This window comes from Micromesistius poutassou (assembly GCF_964030765.1).
Source record: "Micromesistius poutassou genome assembly, chromosome: 3".
Lineage (NCBI taxonomy): Eukaryota > Metazoa > Chordata > Actinopteri > Gadiformes > Gadidae > Micromesistius > Micromesistius poutassou.
Window position 1 is genome coordinate 16,277,471 of NC_140273.1, and position 13,177 is coordinate 16,290,647.

A 13,177-nucleotide genomic window follows, 5' to 3' on the forward strand; every position below is an offset into this window, starting at 1 on the left:
GATTAAATTAAAGAAATAGACCAAGGCACAGATAAATGCAGACTAAACACCAGACACGGGACGAAGGGATAGACAAAATGGAAGTGAGCATGTTCGAGGCAGTCTTAATAACTGATACTAGTGGATGCTCTAACAGCCAATATAACCAGGAAATTCATAAATTCTATTTTTATATTCTGAACTATATAAAGCATTGAAATAGAGGTTTATCTTTTAAAAAACACTTTTCACTGCATCAGGACAAAGGGTACACAGCATATGTTAGATTTAATCTTTGTGTGCTTGTATGTCTGTATATATTTGTGTTTATTGAATACTGAACACAAGGAAAGTAGCTCGGATGATCTTAATAGAGCAGTATAGAAGTAATGGTACACATTCCTAGTGTGTGTGTGTGTGTGTGTGTGTGTGCGTGTGTGTGTGTGTGTGTGTGCGTGTGTGTGTGTGTGTGTGTGCGTGTGTGTGTATGTGTGTGTGTGTGCAGGTGTATGCATGTGTGTGTGTGTGTGTTTGTGTGTTTTTGCTTGTGTGTGCATGCATGTATATCAGTGTGTCTGAAAATGGCTGAAAAAACATCTATTGTAATTCTGAACATGAGAATAGCCATTGTAAGAGTGTATGAGAGAGCGGGGCATCAACATCAGTAGGTATACACACGCACACACACACGCACACACACACACGCACGCACGCACGCACTCACGCACACACACACACACACACACACACACACAAACACTCATTATAACAATGCCAACAGTTACAACAACAGCAACGGCTACAACAACATGAGGGGGCGACACACATCAGGAAGTCCAGTTACAATCCCCCCACTCGTACAAATGACTACGGGTTTCTGCTCACGTCCGTCCTCCGATGGAACCACAGATTCTTCTCCAAGGTGCCTCCTAGCTTTGTGCTTGCAAGAAAACCTTTAGCTTTTTTTTTTTCTGTTGTTGTTGTATCGTACAAATCTTTTTTTTTTTTTTTATCTCCTGCCACGCCACCCGAGTTTGTGCTTGTTTTCCTTGTAGCTATTCAATATTTGTTTTCTTTTTTTTGTTTGTTTGTTTGTTTGTTTGTTGTTGTCGCAAGAAACGTGAGCTCATAGCTCAGCGCGGCTGAGGCGGCGGTCTCCGTCTCGCCCCCGGAGTCTTCGTGTGAGGCGCGTGGACGCTGAAAAAAATGACGTGTGCTCTCCACCTTTCCCCCCCCCGGAGCCCTCTGGGGGGCTAGGCTGTGATTCGCTGGGCTACAGAGGTCAGAGGTTGTCTGGGAGGAGCCGCCGCAGGGCGTGGAAGCGCACCGCGAGAGCTTCTGGAGGAGGGGTGCAGCAGCCAGGCCATGCAGAGCTCCTCCTCAGGGCACAGGGCTGCATGGGAAGAGCCTACTGTCTCAGGCGCGCACACACGCACACGCACACGCACACGCACGCAGGCATGCAGGCACGCACACACGCGCACGCACGCACGCACGCACGCACGCACGCACGCACTCCTCAACACACACATCTTAATACGCACACACACACACACACGCACACATGCGCACGCACGCACGCACGCACTCCTCAACACACCCATCTTAATACGCACACACACACACGCACACACGCGCGCACACACACACACACGCACAAACTCCTCAACACACCCATCTTAATACGCACGCAGGCACGCACACACACACGCACACTCCTTAACACACAATCTCAAATACACACAAATGCTCTCACTCACACACATACACACAAAACACACACAACACACGCTCCTAGGCATATAATCCTAAACACACACAGCTTAATACACCAACAAACACACACACACACACACACACACACACACACACACACACACACACACACACACACACAGATGGCTAGCTACAAGCCATGTTTCTGGACACACACACGCGGGTACTGGTGGAACGGACGGCCGGGTCAGGAGGGTTAGGGGTGAAGCGTCGGGCAGGGGGGGGGTCAATCCAGCATGGCGTCCAGTTGGTCCGCCAGGTCGTCAAACATGCTGCCGATGTCGTCCAGGATGGAGGCGGGGGGGTTCCCCGCTTGAGATCTGGGAAATGGACCAAAAGACAGCCAGTGTGTTCAGTGTTTGTGTCGTAAACACTGCAGCCTCGCAGCAAGACGCACAAAAAAGCGCAGTTTCAGGGCAGACGCCGCTCTGCCGTTTCTCTCTAGTTTATTGGAAACGAACTCGGTGTGAAACTAACTGTTATTCAACGTGAGGTATTTTTCTTTATTTATCTTTTCATTTAACTGGAGGGAGTCTTTATTCATCACGCGTTGGTTGGCTCTGCTTGATTATCTAAAAAAAAACCCCCGAAAGGATCGAAAGGGTAACATTACATTGGTGTTTTGAAAAAAGGGACACGGTGTGATTGTCCTGTACGTTGTTATGGGAGGATGTCCTGTACGTTATTATGGGAGGATGTCCTGTACATTATTATGGGAGGATGGACAAAAGGTCCAAAGGTACAAAACCTGGAGCCTGGCAACGGTGTCACTGAAATGACATTGATTGACGACATTCCCCTCTGTGCTGCGTGCTTACTCACTTGTTTTCAGGCGCCTCCGTTTGGACGTTGTGTTCGACCGCCTGCGGAGCCGCCCCGTGCTCCTCCACAGCGTGATGCACCTCCTTCCTCCCGTCCACCACCTCCTCCTTCATCACTTCCACCCACTGCTCCTCCTCTGCCTCTTCCGGCTCCTCCTCCTCTGCCCTCCTCCGCTCTCTCTCTTGCTCCTCCATGTTCTTCCTCTCCTCCTTCTCTCTCCTCCTCCTGCGCCTCCTCCTCTCCTCCTCTTCCGCGCTTCTCCTCGCCGCCGCCTCCTCCTCCTCCCTCTCCCTCTCCCTCTCCTCCTCGGCCTCCCTCCCTCCCAGGTCGATGGAGAGGCCGGCGATGGAGGAGCGGGGCGGTTTGACGGGGTGAGGGGACGGGGTGGACGGGCTCTGGGCCGGGGGGGTGTTGGCGGCGGGCGGGACCCCCGGGGAAAGGGACGGGACGGGGTGGGGGTCCGGGGCTGGGATAGGGGCCCCCCCGACGGGGAACGGGGGCCTGAGGGCGGAGGGCGGGCTAGTGACCAGGGGGCTGGGGGCTACGCCGGGGACCAGAGGGATAGGGGCGAGCGCGCTGGGGGCCAGGGGGCTGCTGGCGAGGGGGCTGGGGGCTTGGGGGCTGGGGCTCATGGCCGCGGAGGCGGCCGCTGCCGTCTTGCCCGGTTTGGGGGCCGTCGGGGGCCCGCGGGGCTTCGGGGAGACGGGAGGCGGGGCGCGCTTGGGCTCTGGAGGACAGAGGAGGACAGAACGCGACACAATCAGCGTCCTGATGCCACCGAACTGGCGATCATGTGCAGGAAAATTTCCTGCTACAGGAAAATGATAAAAACATGCTTATACTTATAATAATTAAATAGCATTAAAGTGTGTGTGTGTGTGTGTGTGTGTGTGCGTGTGTGTGTGTGTGCGCGCGTGTGTGTGCGTGTGTGTGTGTGCGTGTGTATGGGGTGAAATCGAAGTCAAAACACTTGGAAAGATGTGCAGCAACGTGTGTGTGCACGCATGGTTACTTTGTTATGCATGCATGTGTGCGTGCGTTGTTACGCGCAGATTGTATTTCACGCGTAACAAGAAGCTGCGTACGTATGAAGCAGCGTGCGCACGTCTGTCTGTCACTGTTTGACAAATATTGTTACGCGTTCACACACACGTGCGGTCGCAGATTCTGATGCTGCGCGGCCGGAAGTTGATCTGCAGTGCGCGCACACTACGCGTAATATGAACGTGTAGTGTAGTTGGCCTTTTCATTTTAGTCAACCAGGGGATGGATGAAAATGGAACACAGAACAACTACACTACACGGTCATGTAACGCGTAGTGTGCGCACCGTGCAGATCAACTTCCAGCCGCGCAGCATCAGAATCTGCGACCGCACGTGTGTGTGAACGCGTAACAACATTTGTCAAACAGTGACATGCAGACGTGCGCACGCTGCTTCATACGTACGCAGCTTCTTGTTACGCGTGACAGAGTTTGCGCACGTCGTTTCCGCGTACGTGTGAGCGCCTGACAAAAATGTTCAATTATCTTCATAGTCACTACGCGTAGTGTGATTACCGGCGTGCAGCAGTCATCACGCGTGAACGTGCGCGTGAACGGGGGACTATTATAAGTCAATGAGGAAAGTACATTACACGTCAGGCGCTGTCTGCTGCACAGGCGTCAAAGCACGCGGGTGTGACACGTTCAGTTGATATGTGCGCACGTAATATGACACGATCCTGCCGGCATAGCGTGTGTGCGTGTGCGTGTGTGTTTGTGTGTGTGTGTGAGAGTGGGCATGTGAGTTGTGTGAGTATGTGAATGTGTGTGACTAAGTGTGTGAGAGTCTGAGAGTGTGTGACTGAGTGTGTGTGACAGAGTGTGTGCGAGCGTGTGACTGAGTGTGCGTGCGTGTGAGCGTGTGCGTGGCGCGTGTGCGTGCGAGTGTGTGTGCGTGCGTGCCACACCAGGGCTCTGCGCCGCGTCCACGTAGCTGTCGGGGCCCGGCAGCGGGACCTTGCGCGTGGGGGTGGTGGGCTCCGCTTGGCTCCTCCGCAGGGCGCCACCCGAGGGCTTGGGCGAGAGCGGGGGCCGCAGGGACTTCCGGGCCTCCATCCACTCGCAGCTCTCCCCGTCGCCGTCCGGCCGGTCGCCACAGAGCTCCGTCGCCGGCTTGCGTCGCAGCACCACCGCCGCCGCCACCGCCACCGCCACCCCGTTCTGCTGCGGCCGCTCCGATTGGTCGGCGGCGGCGGCGGCGGCGGCGGCGTTGGACGCGTTGCGCGGCCTCCGGCGCAAGGTGTCGGCGGAGGCCGGCGTCACCGCGGCGACGGCCGGGTCGGACCCGCCCGCGTCTCGGGGCTTCTGCTGCGGCACGGGCCTCCTGCGGAGCGTGGCGGTGCCGTCGGCGAGCGCGCAGACGGGCGAGGCCACGGTGGAGCGGGGCCGCGGCTCCGGGCGGGGCTGGCTGGGTTGCCGGGGCGACAGGTCGGCGGGGCCGCCGGGCGCGGGGCCCTCGGGCGCCATGCCCTCGATGGGCCCGCTGATGGTCCGGCGCCGGCTGACGAGGTCGTCCTCCTCGGAGCCCAGGCCGCCGGCGTTGGTTTGGCGGCGGAGGACGGGGGGGCTGGCCTGGGGAACAAAGGTCAACAACAGACAGGTCAACAAACAACAGACAGGTCAACAACAGACAGGTCAACAAACAACAGACAGGTCAACAAACGACAGACAGGTCAACAAACAACAGACAGGTCAACAACAGACAGACAGGTCAACAAACAACAGACAGGTCAACAAACGACAGACAGGTCAACAAACAACAGACAGGTCAACAACAGACAGGTCAACAAACAATAGACAGGTCAACAAACAACAGACAGGTCAACGACAGACAGGTCAACAAACAATAGACAGGTCAACAAACAACAGACAGGTCAACGACAGACAGGTCAACAAACAATAGACAGGTCAACAAACAACAGACAGGTCAACAACAGACAGGTCAACAAACAACAGACAGGTCAACGACAGACAGACAGGTCAACAAACAACAGACAGGTCAACAACAGACAGGTCAACAAACAACAGACAGGTCAACGACAGACAGACAGGTCAACAAACAACAGACAGGTCAACGACAGACAGGTCAACAAACAACAGACAGGTCAACGACAGACAGGTCAACAACAGACAGGTAAACAAACAACAGACAGGTCAACAACAGACAGGTCAACAACAGACAGGTCAATGACAGACAGGTCAACAACAGACAGGTCAACAACAGGCAGGTAAACACACTAACGACCACAACAGAAACCGCTGATTCTGAAACACTGTCTCTTGGGGCCAGATATGAGTCGATAAGATGAACTTTATTCATCCTAGGCCTTGGCGATATGTCTGAAAGACATATCGCGATATAACATGATCATATTGATCGATATCGATAACTATTGATAATTCTAATGACCTAAAAAGACTAGGAATTACCATGCTGGATTTAAACACTTCTGTTTAACACTTAATATGACCTTCCACTGTCCTTCATTGATAAATACTCCAATGTATGTATGGAACCGTGTTTGTGTAACAAACCCAGCTGCTAAATTCGGTGGTCCAGTCTCTTATCGATATATATTGAACATGTTTTATATTGATATTGATCAAAAGTCTATCACGATACGATAATTTATTGATTTATTGCCCAGGCCTAATTCATCCCATGCCGGGGATATTGAGTTATGGCAGCCCGGGGGTAGTCGAAAGTAGAGGAAAAGAGTGACGAAGTGATCAATAAATAAAAGCATCAAATGAAGACAAAGACACAGAAGCTAAAGAAGTGAGCCGGTCTCCACAGAGCAGAGAAACGTGGCGGCACCTGTAGGTAGCTGTTGCTGCCGCCCATGGTCCTGGGCAGGGTCTTGGCTCCGCCCCCAATGGACGACTCCAACATGGCGGCCAGGCTGCGCACGCTGCCCGAGGGGCCCTCGGACCGCTCCAGGCCCCCGCCGCCGGACCCCTGGGCCCTCAAGGCGGAGCCCAGGCTCCCGCAGTCGCTGGCCCGCCGCTCGCGGTAGCTGGGCGGTCCCAGGAGCCCGTCCCCGTGGTGGTGGAGGTGGTGGTGGCCCCGGCCGTCCCCCTCGCCGTCGCCCCCGGTGATGGAGGAGCAGGACCTCTTGGGCGGCGTCGGGGGCCGTCCCTTGCGCCGCGGCCGCAGGGTGACGGAGGACTGGCTGCGGTTGACGCTCACGTCGTTGGCGGCGGGCTCGCTGAGGTCCGAGCTACTGCGGCACACGGTGGCGTACCTGGGGGCGGAGTCTGAGTCGGCGGAGCCTCCCACGCCGCCGCCGCCGCCGCCGATCAGGCTGTGGGTCCGCCGTCGCTCCTCCTCGGCGCTGGGCAGGCGCAGCAGCGGGACCCCCGCCCCGTCCAGGCCCCCCGCGGCGGCGGCGGCGGTGGCGTGGGGGGCGGGGCGGGGCCGGGCGCGGGGCGAGGCGTGCTGGCCGCGCACGTGGGTGGGGGTCTGCGGCGGCGTGGGCGTGGGCGTGCGGGGCGGCGTGTGCGCGTGGGAGGCGGCGTGGCCGGGCCGGGCCTTGTTGGCCAGGGGGGTTGGGTCGGGGTCACGGTGCTCCCGGGCGCCGCCGCCGCCGTCCCCACCACCCCCCCCGGGGCTGGAGGGAGGGGTGAGGGCAGGGTCGGACCCCCGCCGGCCCCTCTGCAGCTCCTTCAGCCTCCTCACGCCCAGCATCAGCTTCTTCTGGTGCCCTGTGGGGGGGGGGGAGGGGGGGGGGGACGCAGACCAGGAGAACCAGGAGTTAGACGCCGTTTGTGGTGTTGTTGTTGTTGTTGTGGGGTTGTGTCTTTAAGACTGATATTCTTTTTATAGCCGTTTGGCGAAAACATGAGACATCCCGGAGGGGGAGCACTTGAACGTGGGTGGGAATAACAACGATTATTTACAAAAGATTGAAATAAGCACATTGCAATTCATCATCAAAGCCCACATTGCACTTTGCAGAAGGAGCTCCCGTTTATTGTAGAACAGACAGTGTTGCCTGCGTGTGTCATCGTCACACACTCTCAATCTCCACATCGCTCTCTCTTCTTGTGCGTACGGTGGGGGAGGAGGACAGTGTGGCGGGGGAGGACGGGGTGGCGGGGGCTGTGTCTCACCCAGCTTGCTGATGCCGATCTCCTGCAGGTCCTCGAGGCTGATGTCGGAGACAAAATCGATGTTCTCATATCCGTTCTGCACCAGCACCTGGTAGTACTGACTGAGGCCCAGCTGAGACAGCCACTCTGCCAGGTTCGCCTACGCAAACACACACACACACACACGCATACACACACACACACACACAAATCCATAGGTGAATTGGTCAGCAAGTGAATAGATAAATGATAAATTAAAGATTCTTCTATCAATTCATCAATAAACACACAAACGCACACACACACACACACACACACACTCACACACTCACACACTCACACACACACACACACACACACACACACACACACACACACACACTCACACACTCACACACTCACACACACACACAGTGAACATGAATATGTGAATACACCAAAACAGGTTAATAAAGAGGTAGATAAATAAAGTGAACATGTGAACGTGTGAATAGCCAGGAGACTTACAGGCTTGTGGTCTGGTAGCCACCCTGTGGAGGGAAGCTTGCTGATCTCTGAGCCCAGCTTCTTACGATGTCCAGGTTTCATCACCCCGATGGCTGTCAAGTCCTTCAACAACAACGCACACTCCCGGACGTTAAAACACCTCCCCACACCCATGTGGGTTTCATTCAGCTGAATATTGACTCTGCAATGCACAGTCCATAGGAGCTGTTCAGGTTTAAGTTAAGTTATGCTACCCCCCCCTGCACAAAGGACGGACACAGACGCACAAAGGAAGTTTGCACAGACACACAGACGCACAAACACACACACATGCAGTGCACGTGCACGTGCGCAGAGATGCAAAAGACATGCGCAAGCACACGCATCAAAACAACGACAAAGCAAGGAGACGCATTCCTATTCCCAACATGGTAGAATGACAAATGGCCATGTTGGGGCGTAGCGATGTATATGAAGATATGACAGAAGGTGACACATGGCTGCTCGAGGCACAGGACTCACACCGGGGGGGTCAGGGGACAAGAGACAGGAGGGTCATGATGACATCATCCAGGTCAGGGGCGAAGCTGATTGGACAGCTGGGCTGGCTGGGCGGAGCCTTGACAGACAAGGGACAGGGGGGGGGGGGGGCGGGGCAGGGGGTATCAGTGGGCATGACCTTACCTCAGGGGTCATGCGGCTAACGGTGTCTAGATCGTATCCGGCGGTGAGGAAGTGGGTGGTGTAGAACTGCAGCTGAAACTCACCCAGCCATGCCACTACCGCCTCCTTCTACAACACAGAACACAGAACACTGCCATCTGGTTCTAGAGCACAGGACGTGGAACATCACTACCTGGTTCTACAGCACAGGAAGTAGAACAGAACTTGATGTTTCTAAAACACAGATCAACTAACGCTGCTTCTCGGTTCTACAGCAGACCACGTAGAACACTAGTGGGTCCGTCTACATCGTTGAACATTGAACACCAGCTGATTGTGCAAGACTTGGAACTATACTTCCAGGTTTTCCCACAGAAAAGACGGAAAGCTAGTTCCTGTTTCAACAACACCAAACCAAACAAAGAACATCTGGTTCCTTCTAGAAGACAGCGATTGAAACAGTAGAGCCCGGTTTTGCTATCACACGCGACGTCTCCAAACAATGGGAGCACAGCACACAGTGAACAGCAACTTCCTTTCGACAGCAAGTCTTGCAGAAGCCCATAAAAACAAAAAACACTTTTTTTTCCCAGAGAGCAGCCAAAGGGGCTCAACAAACCACCAGCTATGCATTTGAATAACCCCCAAGTGACCTTCACAGATGACGGTTCAAAAAATACAGTTCTGAGATCCGCCTCGGTAGCAACGGCACAGCAAACGTCGCCAGGACAGCTCAGCACTTCTTGTCTGCAGCCCTACAGCCCAGGGAGAGTGCTCTTACGACGCATTGAGTCGCCTCACACGGGAAGCACCGCTGGTGGCCATATTACATGGTGCACCGAGGACACGTGTAAGAAGCGTGTTCCAGACACACACACACACACACACACACAGCGGTGTGGTCTCGCTGGGGGCCTCGGGGGGGGAGGGGGGGTATGCTACGAGGAGGAGGAGGGCCAGGGGCCGGGGGGGCTGTGTGGAGGGAGCTAGGTAGACAGCGCACACCGATCCCTCCACCTGTCTGTTGCTCTGCTGCTGTTGTCTCTATGGTAACACGCACACACACACACACACACAGTCGTTTGAGAGCCTGTGATGACATGCCAGTCCTCTGAGGAGAGTGAGAGGATGTCATGGACACATCGACGGTTTCCCCCCCCCCCCCCCCGCCCCACCCCCCCCCACCCCCTCTCAAACATAAAGACCCCCAGAATGCTTGTGGAACGGGAACGGAAACAGAGGAGCCACGGAGGGGCTCGGAGGGGCTTCCCAAACTCACTTTCCCATCCTCCTCCTCTGCCTTCCGCTCAAACGATCGCTGTTCATGCACTTGGCAGCTGGCTGTAGAACCTGAGGGGGGAGAGGGAGAGAGAGGGAGAGAGAGAGAGGGAGAGAGAGTGTGTGTGTGTGTGTGTGTGTGTGTGTGTGTGTGTGTGTGTGTGTGTGTGTGTGTGTGTGTGTGGTTGTGTGTGTGTGGTTGTGTGTGTGTGTGTGTGGTTGTGTGTGTGTGTGTGTGGTCGTGTGTGTGTGTGTGGTTGTGTGTGTGTGTGTGTGTGTGAGCCAGAGAGAAAGAGGGCGACAGTTAGAGCAGATGTTCCATAAAGTGTATTAAAATGTTTAAAGGAAAATATAAAATATTCCCTTTTATGATTAAATAAAAGGACACTACAATTAAAAGTGGTTGCACATTTGTTGCAATTTGTACCTGACCATGTCTACCACCTTAAAAGGTCGACCTTATGAGGTTTAATTACTCAATAAATGTTTCCGTTGCAGTAACAGGGCACTGAAATTGATAGCGTCGATTATACAACACACCATTTAACGAGTGTGAGTGCATTGTGTGAGTGTGAGTATTGCACAAACGTTTATTATGAACAGAAACCACTTCCAAATTAGCATTCAAGTAAGATTCAATCAGTTGAATTGATCCTCCACCAAGGGGAGGTTGAATGAGCACGGATGCACTTCAACAGCAGCTCCCTGTGATAAACACCGTGCTAATGATTACTGCCTAATGAGCAGCTACACAGGGAGAACAATGCCCCACGTCAGACTTAAGACTCACAATAACCCTCAGCCTAAAGGGCTGATTATGGTCCCACGTTCACGCAACGCAAAGGGGGTTACGGACCCCGGGCTTACGTCCTCGCGGACCCTCCTTGTGTCCACCGCGAGGGCCTGACGTGCGCCTCCCAAAAATTGTAACCTTCCGTTGAGGCGACGCAAGGGCTGTGATTGGTCCGCTCACTAAAACCCGACGCAGGACCAAACCAGGTTCATGACGGAGTCGAAGCGTCTGCGTGGTCGTTGCGTTGTGTGAACGTGGGAACATAATCAGCCCTCTACTCTAAGCCTAAACCTAATGATTTCTGCCTAATGAGCACAGGGAGAAAAGTGTCCCAAGTCAGACTTAAGATTCAAAATAACCCTAACCCTAACCCTAATCTAATGATTACTGCCTAATGAGCAGCTACACAGGGAGGAAAGTGTCCTAAGTCAGACTTCAGATTCAAAATAACCCTAACACTAACCCTCATTATTACTGCCTAATGAGCAGCTACACAGGGAGGACAGCGTCCCAAGTCAGACTTAAGATTCACAATGGAGGGAGTGGGGTGTTTCGCTTCCTTTCGCTACATGTTTGTTTTGACCAATCACGTGGCTGGATGCAGGGATCTGTGCAGGGAACACTATGAGTAGTCAACTGTAAAAAAAAGTGTCAATTGTTTCAATTGAACACAGTGTAGACTGGACACTGTAGAAATACACTTATTAATCCCACGCTTCAACTATTCGCACAAACAAGATTTCTTCGGTGATATCTCCTCAAAAACAGGCAAAAAAGGCATAAATCAGCCCCCAGAAGCCCCCTGCTTTAACAAAGTAGGACCGCTGGATGCCTGGATCCCAGATTACAGGGAGAAAAGCAGGTAAGTTTATGAAATATGGTGTTATGCTTGTACCTGCTGACTGCTCCACAGATTGGGATTGTTCCATGAGATGTTCTTTAGCCTTCACTGACTGAGCCAACACAGTAGCCAGGAGCTAGACACAGACACACACAGACGCACAGCCACACACGCACGCACACACACACACACACACACACACACACACACACACAGCACACACAACACATACAACACACACACTTTTATTACACACATTATTCCTGCAAACCAAACCCTTGAGAGTTTGATGAAGACTCTTCTCTGTGTGTTCATGTAGTCTGGTCTCCTCAGTCTCAATGTTATGTGACCCTGTCGGTTCACATAAACTGCCGGGTTCTACTGTAGGCTGGAAGTGAAGGCTCATGATAACCAAATCCAACAAGCTCTCATGTGAACTCTCCTAGTTATTACAGCACAGGAGAAACGCTACTATATTCCAGTGGGCCACATAAACACTCAGTATTAACCACAGTGTTGTCAGTGTTGCCATCAGCGGTGGATTACTGTTGCTTTCAGAAAAGGACAGAGTTTCCTATTATTATTATTATTATTATCCTGGACTGATCATAATGGGATAGCAGGCAAAGTGTTCAACAGCCCTATGTGAACATATGGCTCCTACACTTACAGATTTTCTTATCACGTATCACCGTAGCGTCAGGTGGATGAGTTTTTAATACTTTGTATTCATGTGTTGTTATTGTTTTTCTCGGCATTCGAGCTGTGTTTTATCGAATAGCTTTGAGACATCTTCCTCCACGGTCTCTGGAGGGGAAGTAAAGGTTAAAGAAGAAAACGGAGACTTTTCTCTCTCCTCCCCCCCCTCCTTTCTCTCTCCTCCCCCCCCCCCCCCCCCCCTCCCCCCCCGCCCCCCTCACCTTGACGCCTTCCGACTGGGCGTGCAGCCCGGGGACGTTGAGGCCGTGGGGGTTGAGGCCCGGCGGGGGCGTGGCGGTCTGCGGGCTGGGCGCGGGCGTGTTGAGGACGTGGGTGTTGCCGCTGCCCTGCAGGCTGCTGGTGGAGCGCACGCTGCCCAGGCTGCCCAGGCTGCCCACGCTGCCACTGCGGTCCCCGCCTAGCGACACACACACACACACACACACACACACACACACACACACACGCACACACACACGCACACACGCACACACCGCCGTCAGACCAGGGCTGTGCAATTACTCAAATTTTGATCGCAATTTCGATCGCAAGTTGAAACGATTATTATTTTTTTTATATATACATAAATATATTTATTTATTTATTTTTATTTCATGTTTTATAGAAAATGCAGAACAGCTGGATACATATTTGTACATTATTTTCGATTTGAACATTTTCTATTTGAAAATGTTGTGTATTTTT

At 53.4% G+C, this 13,177-nt stretch overlaps 1 protein-coding gene across 1 annotated transcript in view; it reads right to left on the minus strand.

Annotated features, from left to right (window-relative positions):
• Positions 1–1,981: 1,981 nt before the first annotated feature.
• The window catches only part of LOC311341066 (caskin-1-like), a gene marked incomplete at both ends in the record, with an annotated part of 25,706 nt that continues 14,510 nt past the window's right edge, over positions 1,982–13,177 (minus strand). Inside the window, 10 exons of the mRNA XM_084465978.1 lie at positions 1,982–2,075; positions 2,809–3,304; positions 4,529–5,192; positions 6,439–7,325; positions 7,734–7,872; positions 8,220–8,321; positions 8,883–8,990; positions 10,141–10,211; positions 11,828–11,909; positions 12,694–12,890. Of these exons, the coding sequence (XP_084322104.1) occupies positions 1,982–2,075; positions 2,809–3,304; positions 4,529–5,192; positions 6,439–7,325; positions 7,734–7,872; positions 8,220–8,321; positions 8,883–8,990; positions 10,141–10,211; positions 11,828–11,909; positions 12,694–12,890 (2,840 nt within the window). The remainder of the gene's footprint in view (positions 2,076–2,808; positions 3,305–4,528; positions 5,193–6,438; positions 7,326–7,733; positions 7,873–8,219; positions 8,322–8,882; positions 8,991–10,140; positions 10,212–11,827; positions 11,910–12,693; positions 12,891–13,177) is intronic.